General features: G+C 42.1%; 1 protein-coding gene across 5 annotated transcripts in view; it reads left to right on the forward strand.

The window, feature by feature from the left end:
- RPTOR (regulatory associated protein of MTOR complex 1) overlaps nucleotides 1-20,004 on the forward strand; it is a 344,195-nt gene that overhangs the window by 178,999 nt on the left and 145,192 nt on the right. For all 5 annotated transcript variants that reach the window (XM_059906939.1, XM_059906941.1, XM_059906940.1 and 2 more), the window contains exon 6: nucleotides 5,157-5,332. In XM_059906939.1, coding sequence (XP_059762922.1) covers nucleotides 5,157-5,332 — 176 coding nt within the window. The remainder of the gene's footprint in view (nucleotides 1-5,156; nucleotides 5,333-20,004) is intronic.

The raw sequence follows: 20,004 nt of genomic DNA on the forward strand, positions 1-20,004 counted from the left end.
GGATTTCAACATGTGAATTTTGGGGGAACACAAACATTCAGACCATAGCCCTACCTCAAGAAACTAGAAAAGGAGAGCAAAATAACCCCAAAGCAATCAGAAGAAAGAAAATGACGATAAGAACAGAAATCATTGAAATGTAAAACAGAAAAAGAGAAAAATCCATGAAACAAAAAGCTGATTCTCAGGAATAATCAATAAAATGGATAAATCTCTAGCAAGACTAACAAATATAGCAAGAGAAGATTCAGGATCCTACAGCCATTGAAAGAATAATAAGGGAATAACATGAACAACTTTACATTCATAAATTTGACAACTTCAAAGAAATGGACCAATTCCTCTAAAACCACAAACTACCAAATCCACCCAAGATGAAATAGATAATGTGAGTAGTCAAGAAATTGAATTTGTGATTTAAAAGTTCCTGAAAGGAAATCTCCAGACTCAGCTAGTTTCACTAGAGAATTCTACCAAATATTTAAAGAATTAACACCAGTTTTACAGTCTCTTCCAGAAAATAGAACAGGGAGGAAACACTTCCCAATTCATTTTATGAGGTCATTATTACCCTGATGCCAAAATGGATACACATTACAGAAGAAGAGAAAAAAAGCTGCAGACCTCTATCTCTCATAAACTTAGATACAAAAGTTCTCAACAAAATAATAGCAAATCAGTTCTAGCAATCCATAAAAAGAATTATGTTCTATGACTGAGTGAGATTTATTCCAGGTATGCAAGTCTGGCTTAATATTCAAAAAACTCAATTAATGTAATCCATCATACCAACAGACTAAAGAAGAACAATCATATGATCATATCAGTTGACACAAAAAAAGCTTTTGACAAAATCCAACACCCTTTCATGATTAAAAAAAAACCTAACAAACCAACTCTTAGCAAATGAGGGCTAGAGGGGAGCTTCTTCAGCTTGATAAAGAACATCTGTAAACCTACAGCTGTCATCATCCTTAATGGTAAGAGACCATGTTTTCCCCGTAAGGTCGGGAACAAGGCAAGGCTGTCCATTCTCACCATTCTTACTCAATGTAGTACCAGAAATTCTAGCCAGCACAATAAGGTAAGAAAAGGACATCATCAGTCACTAAGGAAACAAATCAAAACTACACTAAGGTGCACTTCACATCCACTAGGATGGGTAGAATAAAAAAGATAGATAATTACACGTCCTGGCCAGGATGTGGAGGAATTTGAACCCTCAGACAGTGCTAGTGGGAAGGTAAAATGGTGCAGCCGCCTTGGAAAACAGTCTGGCAGTTCCTCAAATGTTAAACCTGGAGCTGCAGACAACCCAGCAGTTCCACTCCTATGTTTATACCCAGGAGACTTGAAAACATGTGTCCACACAAAAACCTGTACACAGATGTTCACAGCAGCATTACTCACAGTAGCCCCCAATGGAAATTCTCTTCTTGATGTAAAGGATTGTAGAATTTTTTAGTATCTCCTTTTTTTTAGTTATCTAAGAGTAATAGTGGAGAAATTTGGTTATAATTTCTAATTAAGCATCTTTACTGAGTTATAGAATGATTCTAGAGCATTTTAGAAAATGATTGCTAACAACTAAATGGCTTTAAAATAAATAGTGGACGGTCCATTTAGGCAGACTCAGGATAATCATGCTCTTTAGCCACCCTCTAGGGGGAATATTGGGGGGGTTTCTCGGTATGATTACAAGTATTCCTCCAACAAAGACGACTCCTTCTGCTCTCTTGGCCTAGATTTCATAGTTCTCAGCAATAGGTACCACTTCTTTTTAAATTACTATTTAATATTTGATATATATAGAATTATATAAATTATATATTAAAAAATTACTACTTCCACTTTGTATCTGCTATTTTTAGTACAGTATCTGTCGCATGATAGATGCTCCATTAACAACTTTGAAATGAGCTGGGTAAGCAATACCTGATTCCTTTACAGATCTCAGTCTCTCTCTGAACTTTGCAAAAATGTCCACTGTAAGTAGGTGTTATTAAATTGAGAATAAAAATTGCTTTAAGCTAGAACTGGAATTATTACCAAGTAGATGGTATTTTCAGAAAGTCGCTTGGTAAAGACTCCTCTGAAATTATCAGTGCCTTCATCTCTTTATCAAGAAGTCTTGTATATGTATATGGAGAACAGAAGCAGCACAATGGCAGAGTTTCATTTAGAAAATGAGAGGTGTAGGTGCTCCCCCTGCAACCCCCACTCACCTCCAGCCGTGCTTCTGGAGCGAGTGGTTCCGGGCCTGTGTGAGCTGCTTGGCCAGCCTTCCTGTGAGCTCTGAGTGCATGAGTGTCACATTATCCACACGTGTGGAAGAGGTAGCAGATGTCTTTCTTGGATCTGGTTGCTGTGTATCGCATCTGAAGATTTTTCTGGATCCTTCCCAAATCCTCCAGAAGGCTCTAGTGAGCTTTTAATGATTAAAGTTTTCCTGGTGTTTGAGCCTCTAGGTTCTCCAGGAGAAGCCCCTTTGGGTAAAAGTGCATCTGGGGTGTGCCCGTCAGGGTGAGTGGTGGCTCTCAGCTGGACCTGTTCTCTTCTCAGCCTGGGTGCCTTTGAAAAGTCCTCTGAATCACTAGTAGTTATGTTTACATGCAAGCTGTTTCCAAAGACTAATTTCAATTAAAAGGTCAGTATCTTAGATAAATACAAAACCAAAACAGTATATTGGAAGTAGCTCATCTGTTGGTTTTGTTTTGTTTTGTTTTTTTGTATTCCTGGGTTAGCAGCTTGAGAAATGAATCGTTGGTGGAATTGTTTGTCTTGAATGTCATTTTTAAAAAATGTTACTGATTCTAATTAACCCCAGTGCAGAGCTCTCGTGTGCCCAGTGGTGACGACAGGTCCCATATGAGTCTGAGGGGACTATTATTGTGTGTTACCACACTTCAGATTATCTGCAGCCACATTTAATGCTTTCTGCCAGTTTATACATCAGCATACTGCAAGGGGCTTGTTTAAGAAATAGAGGTTTCTATCAATGATCACTGTGAACTGGGAAATTTAGTTTCTAGTGGACTTACTTGGGATGAAGATGTTCCTGCATCGTCTCCCTGTCTCCTTGTGCCTCCTCTGCCTCAGGTACTTTGCAAGGCTCTGGGCCAAATGCTCGTGGACCACGAGGTGCAGCCTGAGGCAGACCTAACACAGAGGCACTGAGCGGATCGCTACCTGACAGCACCGCCCGGCTATGTCGGGGCTGCGGGAGCGCTGCCTCCGCAGAGGACAGGGCACAGACGTCCTGACATCAGCAGAAGTGCCCTTAACCCACCAAGCACCCGACGTGGCTGCCAGGGTGTGGGAACCCGCCCCACCCCCGCCTCCCCGTGGGGGCCTGTGTCTAAGGCCGACTTGGGAGAAAGGTGGCCTTGGTGTGACACACTGCTTCACTTCTGAGAGCCTGAGGCTGTAGAAGCTCAGTGACAGGCAACAGCAAAGATGGAAGGGCTGCAGCATTGGGGGGCTGTAGCCAGAGAACCTGCTCTTCAGTTCTCAGAAAGTAAATTTACTGTGGAAGCAGATTATAGACAGGTTAAAACTAGTAACCCACACCAACATTTAAGAATATTGAATCTAGGTTTTACATAAATGACTGTTTCTTCCTAAATTGTTTCCTGTAATCATCACGTCTGTGCGCAGTTGTGGTAAGGCTTGCAAGAAGCATGTGCATTGGCTTCAGTCCCAGGCCACCTCTCCAATGCCCCTTTCACCGTTGAAGACTGTGCACTCTGTTCCCCTCCCGGAGCCTGACCCATTGCCCATGTCATCCTCCCTCCTGGGCTGGGGAGGACGCACTTCCACAGAGCACGCGAGTCGAGACCACTTCCGGCAGCCTCCCCTGGCTCTGACACATCTGCAGCCTCTGCGTCTTTCCGCGTGACTCAGGTCTGATAAGCCGCAGACCCACACGGCACCCAGACCCGTCATCTTTCCTAGCGTGTTGTCACAGCAGACCTGGAAACTAATTTCCTGTGTGGAGCAGGTTGCTTCACTGGTGCTATTTTAGATTGTAGAGCTGGAGCCAAGGAAAGGATTAAAAGTGATTCTGCCTTCCCTTTTCTCTGTGCTTTAAAAAAACCACTCTGCTGATGGTTGTACAATGTGAGTGTACCTAACGCCACTGACCATACAAATAAAATGGGTAAGATGGTAACTTTTATATTACGTATATTTTGCCACAATAAAAAACCCCTTCCTCTAGAAATTGCAGTTTTTATTTTTATTTAGTATTAAGTATACTAGAATTTGATTTGTATTCTGGGTTTACTATTCCTTCTATTAATAATCTGAAGAGGTTATTAATAGAATTACAGCTTTTACTGCCTTCCATTTGAGAAGGTTTTATCAGCCTTAATAGTGACAACACTTTACATGTCGTAATCAATGTTAGGTCTATATGAGTGAACACAGCTTTGTGTGTATTTAACTTACAAAGTTCACCCGAGACCGCTGTTTGGAAAAGACCCTGCAGAGCACTCATGGTAGTGTCACAGGTGTGTGGTATAGATTCAGGAGGGTCCAGATGGGATGAGGGAGTGGAAAACGGCCCTCAGGTCAGGACCAGCTTCCCGTACTCATGACTAGGACTCGCCCGGTGACCGGCAGTTCACGTCATTTCTTGGGGTCTCTGTTTCCTCATTGTAGAAGATTTTTAAAATTGGAAAGAAGACTTACCTCATGGGGATGTTGTAAAAAGCAAACGAAATAGCCAGTGTGGAAGAGACACAATCATGCAGACATAGGGGATTATTAGTAAGGAGCAAAACCCGAGACACATAAACATTCTTTTCAAGTTGGGAAACAAACGAGCAGCCATCAGTGATTAAAATTATCCCTTCCTGCCCCATCTGCCCTCCTCAATGCCATCATCACCTGAAACCCCAGCACCTGGTCTTCATGGAGCCCCGCCCCCTGGTGTTTATAACCCAGGAGTCCTTAAGTAACAAGTGATTTGGGGCTGGAGCTTGTGGTTGTCTCCAGAAGAGGATCTGGCAGCTGGGCCTCTCCGGAGGACTTGGCCAGGACCCCCTGAGCTTTAAGCCTCGGTTGATGGGTCCTTTCCTTCGTGTCACATTTCCGCTCAGTCTCCAGTTGTGCATGACAATTAAGCTGCTCTCTTCCTTCCTGTCCCCCTGCAGGTCGCTGCTATTAACCCAAACCACCCACTGGCCCAGATGCCTTTGCCCCCATCCATGAAGAACTGCATTCAGCTGGCAGCCTGTGAGGCCAACGAGCTCCTGCCCATGATCCCCGACCTTCCAGCCGACCTATTCACGTCGTGCCTCACCACCCCCATCAAAATCGCCCTGCGCTGGTAAGTGGCACCCACCTCGACTCCCAGCGACCCCCCTGGGGTTTGCTGTGGGGACCCAAGGAATCTACCTGGGTCTTTTGGACCAAGTTACAGGCGTGAGCTCAGGACCCCAGGTGGATGCTGGGGTTTTCCTCTCGGGGTTCAGGATGCGCTCTCCCCCGGGTCAGGTGCGTGCGTGGTTTCCAGGAGCACCCTCTCCATTTCATCACTAACTGTGGCTGTGCCCTCAGATAGTACCAACGTGGGTCATGCTGGAAAGTGGATTTTCTTATGAAAAAAGAAAAGCCTTCATTAGTTATAGAATTCTTTGCTTGAGTTGAAGTAGAATCTTTCAATTTATTCTCAGCAGTAAAAAAAAATAATAATGATTTTTTTTCCTACCGCCACTCTTTTGAGAAGTTGAGAGCTCTTGCGAATATGACTGAGGAAATGTGTGGAATATTCCAAGACAGTAGGGACTGCATTTAAGACCCTCCATCATTGGCAGGACTCACAATGGAATGTGTGTGCTTCTTGCCTCCAAATCCAGTTTTCTCCCCTAGACCGTCTTGCTCTCTTTTAATATCTACTTTTCCATTTTATATTTTGCTGGAACCCGTATACATGGAGGTAAGTAGCTCTCGGTGAGGCACAGGTGGGACGGTGCAGCCGTGTGGGTTCACTGGACTCTGTGGAGGTGCCTTCCTCCGTTTCCTGCCGGGATGTCCTAACAGCGCAGAGGCACAGGGTCCTGCTTCCTTCCCCTCAGCCCGGGAGAAAGTGGGGAGACAAGCAAGGACCCTGGGGGCAAGGACACAGTGCTCAATCCCTCGGGAGGCCCCTCAGGTGACTATAGCCTGGGCGGGGGGTCCTGTGGTTGCCTTGAGCTGCTGGTTGGATGAGAACTTGGACTTGCAGCTTTACCTCTGTAGCAGCATCAGGTTGACCCACAGCACCTGGATGAGGGCATCCACCTCCCACCCCAGCCCTCCCAAATCCTGGCTGTGGATCCCCCCAGGGAGAGGCCTCTTCTAACGTGCCTGATCCCTAAGGAGCTAGCGGAGGAGGTGTCCCCCAACTGCCGAGCTCACACCCCGACTCAGCCAACTCAGACAGGGCCTGACCGGGGCCATTCCACACTGCACCCCACAAAGCAGAGCACACGTGGCAAAAGCAGACTCCAAGGGAGAGAGCTGAGCTAGTCATCGTGCGAGGCAGGACTGTTGTCATCAAGCACAGTGCACGTGACGGGAGGTGAAGGGAGGAAGATGCTGGTAACAGAGTGAGACTATGACCTGGGGATGTTGAAAAGAACCACATAGAGATACAGGTGAGAGGACTAGGGTGTTTGAAACAAAGGACACAGTGGATGGGTTTCCTAGCGGGAGGGGTGGCTGCAGTCTGACTTAGCACGTTGGGAGATTACAGCGAGGAGCTAGGCGCTGGGGAAGGCAGCAGGAGGAGAGAGACAGAGAACAGAAGAAAAGCAGGAGACACGGGGGAGATGGAAGCTCCCCTGTGGAGAGAGAAGGGGAACGTGGCAGAGCTGGAAATGCCTGAAGGTGATGCGGACACAGTCTTCAGAACTGGAGAAAGCTCGAAGGATCTGAGAGGCTAGGGCTGATGGGAAGGGAGGAGAGTAGGGACGCGACCTCGGGGCGAGGCTGAGGCTGCGCGGTACCCACGCCCACACCGCCTCTGAGCGTCACTCCTTTCTTCGTGGCTGCGCTGCCCTTGACTGGAGGTCTTTTCGTTCTTTGATTTGTAAGTGAGTTTTTCTATTTAGCTCTCCGTACTCTGTGATTGCTGTTAGAAAAGGTTTATGGTGCCATTTAATGTGACCTCAGGAAGATCTCTGATTCAGATGACTCAGGAAGTCGTTCATTTTATTCATCATCCAAGAAATAATTTACTAAATACCAACTGTGTACTTAAAACCCATGGGTAAGCACTATAGGCGATACAAAGAAGCATATTGTCCTGAAAAATTTACAGTCTCGTTGAGGAGACAAGATGTGACCTGAAAATTCATTATCTAAATGGGTGCTTCATGCCAGGCAAGGAAATCTGAACATTAAAGGCAATGCATGAGCAAGGACTAAATGGATCGGTGGCACCAAGGGCTATTTGTGTTTCCAGAGGACAGAGAAATCCCTAAGGGCCAAGGGGATCAGGGAGGGCTTCTCGGAGGAGAGGAAAGTTGAGTCGGGGTCTGGGCAGACGGTGGGATTTGAAGGGGAGCAGAGAGCACCACAGGCAGGTGGCCCCCACCGCAAGAAACCGTCCCTGAGGAGCGAGAGTGGGTCAGTCGAGAAAGGACATCGTCCAGAGGGGTGAGGTGAGGTCGGAGTATGGGCCAGCATCAAAGGGTGGGCTGCCTTGATGTTGGGCCAAGGACCTTGGCTCCTCCTAGGACTGGTGGGGGGAGGTGTTTATATGGGGAAATGACTTAAGAATAGTGTTTAAGGAAGATAATCCATGTAAGGATGGGGAGACCTTGGTCAAATGAGGCCTTTATCACAGCAGTGAGATCAGGATCCAAACTAAAGCAGGAAGGTGGAAACGGCCGTAGACCCCTCGGCGGGAGGGCCCACAGACACGCCCCAGAATCTGCGGTGCAACAGGCCTCATTCCCACTCATTTTCCTGCCCCTCCCTGTGGATTTCCTGCCCTTACTGCACCTGTGCACCCCGACTCCGGAACTGACGGTGCACACCAGCTCTGCTCCGGAACCCCGGGCTGGTGCTGCATCTGAGGGGGCTGTGAGTGGAGGGGTGGACTGACGAGGGAAGAAGCAGGAAGAGCACAGACGGGGCCTCCTGCCCTCGCCACTCCACACTCTGCTGCCAGCGCAGTGAGTTTATCTGTTTCTCCCCTGTGTCTCCGGCCCTGTCGTCCTCCACCAGGGATCAGAAGGACGTGGCGTCCCTTCACTGGCAGCTGTGGGTCCCTGCCCTCGGGTCAGGGGTCAGGCAGTAGGCTTTCACTCCACCATGATGTGATGCATTGTCTTGGTACCTACCCGAAATCCTTTTTGGAGTTAATATATAATTAATTTTTTTAAAGTAAGCATTTAGTAGGAAGCACAGTGAAGAATCAAACTAATACAGTTATCAGAGAATGGACTTTGAGGTCAGTACATAACGATTGTGGATGATGGTCGTCAGATAAGCACTGCCTGGAATGATTAAGCAGAGTCCCAGGTGGGTGGGTCTTTTACAATTAACCACTTTCTGCATACTGAGGGATTGAAATTAGATAGAACATAACATTTCACTGAGTGTCCTTAGCCTGTGAATGGCAGTAAACCATATTCATGGGAAGAATTGTCAAGGGAATTCTGTACTTCTTTGTAACAGCTGAGTTAAAAAAAAAAAAAAAGACACCAGCCCTTTTTTACATGAAGAAAGGAGACAGTTTGCCAGATAGTATTAATACGTATATTTTTAGGGTTAAGTTTTTTTTTTTTTAATTTAAAAGTCAGTTTAATATTTTCCAATGAAAAGTGGGATATACATTCTTTGTAGAAAATTTACTAAAAAGTAAAAAGAAGGAAAAAGTTGTCCAAGATTTTACCATCATTACCACAATTAGTGTTAACTGTTTGGTTAAAAAGTCAGTCTTTTTTTCTGTGTCTGTACATGTTTGCATTGATGTAATTAGACTAAATTTATAATTTCATATACTTAAACCTTAGCATAACAAACTTATTTATCCTTGACCATTAGAAACTCAATAAATGTTATTTGTAGTGATTGCATAATATTTCACTGTACTGATGTTCTATGTTATTTAACCAAGTATAGGGCTTTAGGTTTTATGATTCAGGTAAGCTCAGAGTAGCTCTAGAATAGGGGTCCATGGGATTTTTCTGTGAAGGGCCAGATAGTAAATAGCTTAGGCTTTGTGAGCCCGAGGGTCTCAGCTCTGTTGTCATAGCATGAAAGAGCCATAGAAAGTATGTAAATAAATGAGCATGACCGTGTTCCAATAAAACTTTATTTACAAAAGCAGGCAATGGGCCACATTTGGCCTGGGAACCATAGTTTGCCATCCCCTACTTCCGAGAATGCAGCCAGGCTTTTACCTGCAAATGACTGCTGCACTTACCTGTTGGTCAGTGAACCCGAACAATAAATAACCTAGGAAAAACCTTTGCTCGGGAAGGTTCCTGTATAACTAAGAGGATGGTTTTAACAAAACTGCACTCATGTAAGGCACAGTTGCTAAAGAAAGTTATATACCTTGTAAACAGAATACAGCCTTACTTTATATGTACAAAATATGTGTACGTATATTTGATGGCGAGTATGCTTATAAATCTTATTTGGTCATGAAGTAGTTGTTGGAAGACATCATTCTCTGATTTTTGTTTCATTTTTGCCTCAATCTTATTTTCAGAAACTGATAATTTTAGTAATTCTGAAGTGAGCAATTACATTACTCTCCCTGTAAGTGATTTCCTTACTCACCATATACATCAATATAGGATAAGAATCCAAAGTATTTTTTCCTTAGGCTGTTTTCTACTTACTAGATTGAGTGGCAGGATACCATCTTAAATTTATTATGGATATATTTGTGTGCTACTGAAATTATAACTCAGTGGTACTTAATTTGCTGTGGGACTTGCTGTAAAATAGATTGATGCCCATCGCATTGTGTGTCATGCAGTTGTATTGTCTGTTAATGAAAATGGCAGACATCATTTTGGATTGAATAGAGGTCAAGAAGCATGTTTCCTTCCTTACAATTAAATTGAGTAATCTCAAGGAGTTTAAATGTTAATGGCATAGTATTACTGAAAATTTGCCAGCACGGAAAGCCTTGTCTTCATCTTTGCCCAGAGAGAGAGGCAGCTGCACAGACACCCTGCCCTGCAGCTGCACTGAGACCCTGCATCGTCCATCCAGCTGGGCCCCACACTGTGTCCTGCTTGTCTCACTGCAGACACTTGCTTTGCATTTTGTGACACTTGTGGCATTTGCTTTGTGTTTTGTCTTGAAGACTTAACCAAGAATCGGTCAGAATTACTTTTGGAAACATAAATTCTTGCTGGTGTTTGATACTGGGGTTAACCATTTATTCTCTGTACAGTTTTCTAAAATACAGCTTCTCTGCTAGAGAGCAAGCTTTCTGCCTCCCCATTTAATCAGTGCTTTCTGTTTTGTGATCTTTTTCAGTTTCTTGTAAAAACTGAACTAAAATGAAGTATCTTATGTTTGAAGGCAGGCGATCTAGACACATTAGTGAATGAAATTGTCTTACCAGTTTACTTTGTAGTAATGTCACACTTTGCGTCGTAAACCTTGGTGGTAGTAAACTTAATTTGGGATTTATTTAAACAGTTTTCTAATCTGGAGGCCCTCACATGTGGCCATAACTGTAATCTGGTCCTGCTCCATAAACCCCAGGACAGTTTCAGGGTAATTTCCAGTCTTTCAGGTTATGTAATTTGTCATGTGCCCACTCTGAGGAAACTATTTTTTCTCCCCAAGCTAGACGATGTACTCTCAGTGTTCCTATCTCTGACATACACTCAATTAAGATGAATATCATAATGTATTGTAATAGAGCTCCTTTAAAAAAAAGTTGACATGCAGAAACCTGATTTATGCTGCTAAGAAATGAACTAAACCAGACAGAATGGCACAGGCGCTGACTCCCTCCCCTGAGCCCAGTCCTCGGGCTGCCACAGGGGAGTAAGATTGATGGGTCCTACAGTGAGTCCACTCAACGAGTCAGAAACGGTGTGGAACCCTTGGGGATGGCTGAGACTGTTGTGGTGGGGAGTGGAACAGGAGAGGACCAGAAGGTGCAGCTGAGGGAAGGCCGAGGGTGGGCCCTCTGGTGTGCACATTACTCTTTCCATCATTGCCCTGGACAGTGCAGCTTGCCTTGCTGTATCTGGGGCTTAGAAGGAAGGAAGGAAGGAGGGAAAGAAGGAAAGAAACAAGGTGTACCACCTCTCCTTTGTAGAAAAAGCTACACGTGTAAAAATCAGAAGCACTACACCACAGAAAAATAATTCAGAGTGAGGATAAACATACCCAAAGTGATAAGAGAGAATATTGGAAATAGGAAGAAGAAATAAGAAAGATTAGTTGGAGGTATGGATCATGAAAAATACAATTGACAAAGTAAAGAATTTAGGAGGTGGGTTGAAAGGCAGCATTATGGGTATAACCAAAGGGCAAATTAGAGAGCTGGAAGGCTGGGTTGATTACTTCCCACCAAAGAGGTAGAGATGGAAAGAATGAGAGACCAGAAAGATAGAATTAAAGTTTGAATATCTGAGATATTGATCATGAAAAATAAGTCTAGGTTTAGGCCTCACTATGTTAGAGGTAACCACCAAAAGAATGAAAATAGAATATATTATGTTCACAGGAGCAGAGCGGATTTCTTCTCTCCAAAAGAAGGTAGAAAAAGAAAAAAGAAAAGCATGGTAAATAGAAAATGTGAAATAGATGGCTGAAATAAGTTTTGAAATGTAAGCGATTATCTAATTGTTAGTGAGTTGAATTCACCTCTCAAAGGGCAGTGATTCTCATGTTGGATAAAAATCATCATGATATAGCAAGTATCACAGGATACATGTTTAAAACAAAGTATTTGAAAGGTTGAAAATCAAAGGATGAAAGAGGAGAAATATGGAAACCAAAAGAAAGCTGGAGTGACAATTTTAATATGCATCAAAGAAAAATCTGAGATAAAAAATGTTGAAAGGACAAAGAAAACTTTTATTGTGGTAAAAAGAGCAGACGATCAAGAAGATACACTGACCATGGCTCTCTGGGCATCAAACAATATGGCCTTGAAATATGTAAGATGGGAACCAAAAGGACTCTGGGTAGAAACGGATACACCAGGAACATAGGTACTGAGACCAAGTACATAAAAAGTAAGAAAAATAGTTTAGATTTTAATAGCAGGACTAATTAGCTAGGTCTAATGTAGGCATATAGGACCATGTACCTAACAAGCACAGAATACACATTACTTTTGAGCATAGGTGGACCATTCACAGCAAACAAACAAACAAACAAAAAAAAAAAACTGTGTACCAGGTTCCAAAGGAAGCTTTAATAATCCCAAAGAATTGATACCATATAAACTCTATTCTCAGACCACCATACAATAGAGTTAGAGCTCAATAATGAAAGGATAGCTTTTAAAATGTCTAAAAACTAAAAATCTTACTCTTAAAAAATAAAGTCCTTAAAGAGGAAATACTTTTTAAAAATTATGAAATACTCAGAGCTGAATAACAGTGAGAGCACAGCTTTTCATGTCTGTGGGATGTAGCTAAAGCAGAGAACGAAGATTAAAAAATAAAAGAAAAATCAAATGTTCACCTTAAGGAGCCCAGGGGAAAATGCAGTAAACAAAAAGGAATATGAAGAAAGGCAGTCCTGAAGATGAAGGCAGCCCTGAGCTGTTCATAGTGTCTCCACATCCAGAGCACCTCTGGGTAGTTTCTCCAGAATTCTCCCAGGAAGGAGGAGCAGCCCTAGGGCTCTACTGCTCTTTATATAAATTCTGGACCAGCACTCTCATCCTTAGCTCCTCCTTCAAGTGAGTCCGGTACCTCAGTTTTCATTCTTTCCGAGATTCTGCATTATGAGGGTACTTACTTCTTTTTGGCTTTTCCCCTTTGAGGTTTAAGGCTTCCATTCTCTCTCTGCTTAGTCACTACAACTTGCCCAACTCTTAATTCATTGAAATTTTAAATTATGGTAATAAAAGTAGCTCGATCTTGTTGAGCATTATGCTGTGCCATTACATGAATTAACCCATTCAGCCCCTGCAGGAAGCCTGTGTGGCATGGCCTGCCTTCAGCCCTGCTTTCAGGAGGAGGGGATTGAGGCTGCATGGTCGTGACTGGTAGAGCCAGGATTCAAACCCTGTCCTGACACCAGCGCTGACACTTGAGACTGTCTGTGTGATGATTGGCTTCTCCCATTTGCTGTATTTTCTCCCTGGTACTCTTTGTCCATGTCTTACTCTTTTTCTTCCCCTTTGGAGAGAGTTGAGATCCATGTGCATGTTTAATCCAGCATATTTAAGTGGAGTCATGGGCATTTACTTAACTTGGTAAAGGCTGTACAGGGCTTTTCAGCAAATATGCTTAGTGGAGAAACTTGAGATGCCCTCCCTTTGACATTGGGAATAAAGCAAGGGTTCTCTCTGGCGCTACTTCAGTGTTAGAAGTTCTGGCTATCAGTAAGACAAGATACAATATTTGTAATTATCTGTGTGCATTATGGATCATCTTTCATATTTCATTGATTCTAGGATGTACATTTTCACATCTGAACATACCTGAGATCCAGTACCATCTTTTGATAAATAATGTGCCTGTTTAGTTGGCAGCACTTTTTCTTTCTTAGTGTACATAGAAATGCTTAGAAAAGCCCACATCAAGGTGTATGCTATAACCTTTCTCATTGCACTGTTTGTGAAATAACTGACTCAGGGTTTATCACTAGGGGATCATGAGTAAAATATCATGTTTGCAAGAGGTAAAATTACTGAACTCGGCTTACACGTACCAAAAATAATCTCAAAATTGTAATGGTGTTTATAGATTTTAATTAGAAAAGTCTAAAATTTATGGTCTAAGCTTTCTCTGTTAAGACCAGAAAAAGAGAAGCACATCAAACCCTAAGTATGTAGAAGAAAGGAATAAGAAAACAGCAAAAATAAGCGAAATAGAAAATGCACCAGAGAAATATACAAAACCCATGAAAATAGATAATAGTTTTTGAAAAGTTCAATAAAATTTTTAACCTCTAGCTAGAATGGTCAAGAAAAACAGAAAGAAGATATAAATCCCCTATTTCAGAAATGAGGGAGCATCACCACAGATCCAACAGACATTAAAAGGATAGTAAGGGAATCCTTTTAAGTATGAAGGACTTGGTGCCAATAAATTCTATGTCTTAGGTGAACTGGATGAATTTCGTGAAAGACACAGAATACTAAACCTGACACAAAAAGAAAAAGAAAATATGGATAGTTTATATCTCATAAAGAAACTGAATTCCCTAGTTAAAAGCCTCACAAAGAAAACTCCAAGCCCAGATATCTTTGCTAATGAATTCTAGCAAACATTTAAGAAAGAAATAATACCAATCCTTATACAAGCTCTTTCAGAAAATAGAGGAAGGGGGAACATTTCCCATCCCATTCTAAGAGGCTGACTTTATCTTAAAAATCAAAGTCAGACAAAGACTCTGCAAGGGGGGGTGGGGGAAAAAGCTACAGGTCAAGATCTCTCATGAACACAGGTATAAAAATTCTTTGTTTTTCTTTATTTTATTTGTTTAAAACAATTTTTGAAAATTTTTTGGCCGTGCCGCATGACATGCAGGATGTTAGCTCCCCGACCAGGGGTCAAACCTGCTCTGCCTGCAGTGGAAGCACAAAGTCTTAACCACTGGACCACCAGGGAAGTCCCAACAGGTATAAAAATTCTTAACAAAATATTAGCAAATGAAGCCCAACAATATAGAGAGAAGATAGAGTATTATGATCAAATAAGGCTTATCTCAGGAATGCAAGGCTTAACGTGAAAATCAATCAATGTAATTCATTACATTAGCAGAATAAAGGGGAAAACCTATATGATTATTTTAATAGATAAATAAAAAGAATTTGACAAAATTCAGCACGGTTTTATGACAAACTGATTCAGCAAACTGCAAATAGAAGAGAACATTCTCAAGCTCATAAAAGGCATCTAAGAAAAACTTACAGCTAACCTTGCAGTTGAAATGGTGAAAGACTAAACACTTTCCCCAGAAGACTGGAAACAAGGCAAAGATGTTCACTCTCACCATTCCTTTCAACATTGTACTGGAAGTCATAGTCAGTGCAATAAGCTAGAAAAGAATAAAATGGCATGCAGACTGGCAAAGAAGTAAAAATCTCTTCACAGACAACATGATTATCTACGTAGAAAATCATGAGAAGTCTACAAAAAGGTCACTGGAACTAATAATGCATTTTAGCAAGGTTCCAAGATATAAGATCAATACCCCCAAATCAGCTGCATTTCTATAAAGTAAAAACTAATAGTTGGAAATTGAAAATTTTTAAAAAACATACTATTAGCTATGGCATCAAAATTCTGGAATACTTGGGAGTGAATGTAACAAAATATATGCAAGATCTGTGCACAAAAACTATAAAACAGGGCTTCCCTGGTGGCGCAGTGGTTGAGAATCTGCCTGCCAATGCAGGGGACACGGGTTCGAGCCCTGGTCTGGGAAGATCCCACATGCCACGGAGCAACTAGGCCAGTGAGCCACAATTACTGAGCCTGCGCGCCTGGAGCCTGTGCTCTGCAACAAGAGAGGCCGCGTTAGTGAAAGGCCCGCGCACCGCGATGAAGAGTGGCCCCCACTTGCCGCAACTAGAGAAAGCCCTCACACAGAAACGAAGACCCAACACAGCCGTAAATAAATAAATAAATAAGTCATTAAGAAAAAACACAAAACTATAAAACATTGCAGAGAGAAAGACCTAAATAAGTGGAGAATTATACTGTGCTTATGGAGTAGAAGACTCAATATTTTAAAACTTTTATTCTACCCAGGTTGATCTATAGCTGCAGCGCAATATCCCAGTCAAAATTACACCTTTTTTTTTTTTTTGGAAATTGATGTTGATTTTAAAGTTTATATAGAAATGAAAAGAGTCTAGCCAAAACAACTTTGAAAAACAGGCGTGTGGTTCAAGATTTAATGTATACATATAGCTGATTCATTTTGTTATACAGCAGCAGCTAACACAACAATGTAAAGCAATTATCCTCCAATAAAGATGTTAAAAAAAAAAAAAAGAAAGAAATGTGTGTGAACAAACAACTCATGGAACGGGAACTTGAAGTGGCTATTAAAATTTTGGGAAAAAAAAAAGGTTTAATGTAAAGCTACAGTAATCAAGACTGTGGTATTGATATAAGGATAGCCATGTAGATTAATGGAACAGATGATGGAGTGCAGAATTAGACCCCCACATATATGATTAATTGATTTTGGACAGAGGTACCAGATAATTCAGTGGAGAAGGGACTGTCTTTTCAACAAATGGTGCTGGAACAACTGGCTATCCATTCGGGAAAAAAAATAAAATCAAAACCCCAGCCCTTATTTTACACTAAGCAGAAAAATTAATTTCTGATCTATATATAAAAGACAAAACTATAAAACTTATAGATGAAAACATAGAAGAAAGTGTTCATGACTTCTTACATGTAACACAAATAGCACAAATCATTAAAAATTGATATATTGAGGTTCATCAAAATAAAAACATCTGTTCTTTGATAGACACCGTTAAGAAAATAAAAAGACAAGCCGGGCTTCCCTGGTGGTGCAGTGGTTGGGAGTCTGCCTGCCAATGCAGGGGACACGGGTTCGGGCCCTGGTCTGGGAAGATCCCACATACCGCAGAGCAACTAAGACCGTGCGCCACAACTACTGAGCCCGCGTGCTGCAACAACTGAAGCCCATGTGTCTAGAGCCTGTGCTCTGCAACAAGAGAAGCCACCGCAATGAGAACCCGCACATCGCAACAAAGAGTAGCCCCCACTTGCCGCAACTAGAGAAAGCCAGCACGCAGCAATGAAGACCCAACACAGCCAAAAATAAAATAAATTTAAAAAAATAAAAAATAAAGAGACAAGCCACAAACTAGTTGAAAAGATTTACAATACATGTATCTGAGAATATATAAAGAACTGTATCTAGAATATATAAAGAACTGTAAAAACTCAATCATAAGAAGACAACCCAAATTTTAAATAAATGGCCAAATGATTGGAATAGATGCTTGACAAAAAGAGAGAGGAAGAACCGACAGACCCATGAAAGGCGCTCGTGTGTTGGCCAGAATGTGGAGTAACTGGAACGCTCATACATTGCTGTGGGGATGAAAATAGTACAGCCACTTTAGAAAACAGTTTAGCCATTTTTAATAACTTTAAATATACACATAGCATACAACTCACCTATTCTGCTCCTATGTATTTACCCAGGAGGAATGAAAACATGTGTCCACACTGAAATGTGCAATGAATGGTCATAGCTGTGTTCATGGTGTCCAAAACCTGGAAACAATCCAGAGAGATGTTCATCCATGGGTGAATGGACCAAATTTTGGGACATACATTTAGTCTGTTACTGCTTACCAATAAAAAGGAACAAGCTATCGCTATAACATGAATGAGTCACTGCTTGAAAGAAGATAAGCACAAAAGAGTACATAGTTTATCATTTTGTGAAGTTCTCAGAGTGAACTACAACGAGAGAAAGCAGATCTGGGCTTGCTGGAGCCAGATACAGGGATAAGATGGACAGCGCTTCTGGGGGGTGGAAATGTCCTGTGTGGGAATTGTGGTGGTTGGTTGCACAGACAAAACACATTTGTCAAATACTTCAAATTATAATCTGAAATGGATGCATTTTATTGTATGCAAATTGTACCTTATTAAAGTTGATTTAAATGTTTTAAAATGCATAATATTGGGTGAAAAAATAATACTTTTTTGTAAATTAAACGCAAAAAATATAGTATAAATAAGTTTGCACATACACTTGAAATACGGAAGGGCATACATTAAATAGATGTGAGTGCCTATGGGGTATTGAGACAGGTTGGGGATGTAGGGAAGAAAACGGCAAAACAAAAGAGAAGGCTCACACACGATGATGATGTGTTCCACTAACTCGGGACTGTGAACAGCCTTCTGGACACCTAACATCTTAGAAAGTCACATACATGAAACGGACTAGACAGACCACCCTTTGCAAGATACCAGGATTTTAAAATCATGTCTCCTTTTATTTCTTTTAAATATCAGATGTCAGTGTTAAAGTGTTGTCCCAAGGCTCAATGTAATCAATAATGGTAAAAAGCTAAGAAATATAATGTTTACAGAGTTACTGTCTAAATATTGACCAATTTGACCAAATTTTAGGCACATAGCGCCTTTTGAAAATCATCTTATTTCCCTGAGAAAAAGTATTAAGTGAATTTTTTTTTTGAAGGGCAGGTTGCCTTTTAATTACTGTTCACGTTTGGGCTTATTTATCTTCTAGTAATTTGCTGTTGGCTCACATTCTCCCTACTCCTCCAGTGTTTACCTAACAAGAGTACGTGGAATGTATTATCTCAAACGGATCTCACTAGGCAGTTCAGTGAGTCCAAGAGTCTTTTGTGAGAGTTTGAACGAATCAGTATGTAATGTGTGTGGAAGACTCGAGGGGAGCAAGTGTGAACAGAATGTTCTTTTAACATAACAGGAGTGTTCAGAAGAGAATAAAGATTTTATGCAGTTCAGCTCACAATGGGACTCTTACAGCCACCAAGTTATTAATATAGTTACGGGAAATCAACTTTGGGTGAAATGATGCTTATAAAATAGTGTTCTGCCCCCGCCGGCCGGCCTCCCTCCCTCCCAGTCCTCCTCATGATCGTCGGCCAATGGAAGCAAAGTCGTTTGTCCTCTGCTGCTTTGATACCATCATCACTGTGTTCCAAATTAGTTTTAATCCCTGTTTGAAATCATACGTGCAGAGCAACTGATTATATCACTTTTTATAAAACAATTACCTGTTAACTATTCATTTGCTTATTTGTATCTTCTCCTTAAACTTCTGGGCATTTTAACGGTACTTTGACTTCTTATCTGATTTGTGTGCCTAAGGATGCAAAATCAGTAACAGTAAATCACATTGCTTCAGAGACTGTTATTGTATACAGCTGCATACTTGACAGCACACTTTCATGACCCTTATGGACAAAGAAACAATCCTTTGATTGGTGCTGAACTAGGCGGCATATTGCATGAACCAATTTCATTCTCTTTTTACTTTTGCTGAGATGGAATTGATGGTCCCTCTTAAGTAACATCACGTTTTGAATACCAGCACAGTGTGACCACGTATAAAACCCATGCAGATGGTAGCATAGTGACCCCATCAGCGTCTAAAATAGTGTAAATTAAGCCACGAGATGTCAGCCTCTTCTTTGTTTTTTTTACTTCTTTATTTTACACACTTTATTCTGAGCGTTTAAACTGGATGCAGAGGCCATGTTAAGGCACTGAGACTGGGCGTTAAACCTCGTCCTAGTGTTAACTGTTGTCACCATGGTCATCAGAACAGCTTGTTTGCTTATCCTGAGATTGAATGGACTTGTGAAATAACTTCTTTTGAATATGCGTTCTGTTCAGTCAGCCTTATTATAAGTACTAAAATTATAAAGATCTGTGAGACGAAGTCTGCTAAAGAGACACTTTTTATCAATGCTGCTCTTGGGGATGGAGAAGCGGATGAGGAGATTCCTCTGCTCGCCGTGGAGGCAACCAGCATCTTGCTGGGGGGGTCATTGGTCCTGACCTCCTGTGACGAGTAAACTCTGGCTCAAGTGAGAAGGAGGAAGAGGCGCCTGAGCAGACAGTCACCGCCGGGCCATGTCTGGGCGATGGCAGAGCGTCCGGTGTGGCAGGGGCCCTGAGGACTGAGGGGGGGCAGGTGACCATGAAGTGGGAAGAGGGTGGAGCCGTGGATGTGCAGCTTGAAGGTGGGCTGTTCCGCAGGACCTTGTTCCAGGGGTATGGTGCTGGGTCTGGGGTCCCGTCTCCAGAGCCAGTGAGACGGGTCGATCTCCCCTCCAGGCGT

This window comes from Balaenoptera ricei, chromosome 20, assembly GCF_028023285.1.
Source record: "Balaenoptera ricei isolate mBalRic1 chromosome 20, mBalRic1.hap2, whole genome shotgun sequence".
Lineage (NCBI taxonomy): Eukaryota > Metazoa > Chordata > Mammalia > Artiodactyla > Balaenopteridae > Balaenoptera > Balaenoptera ricei.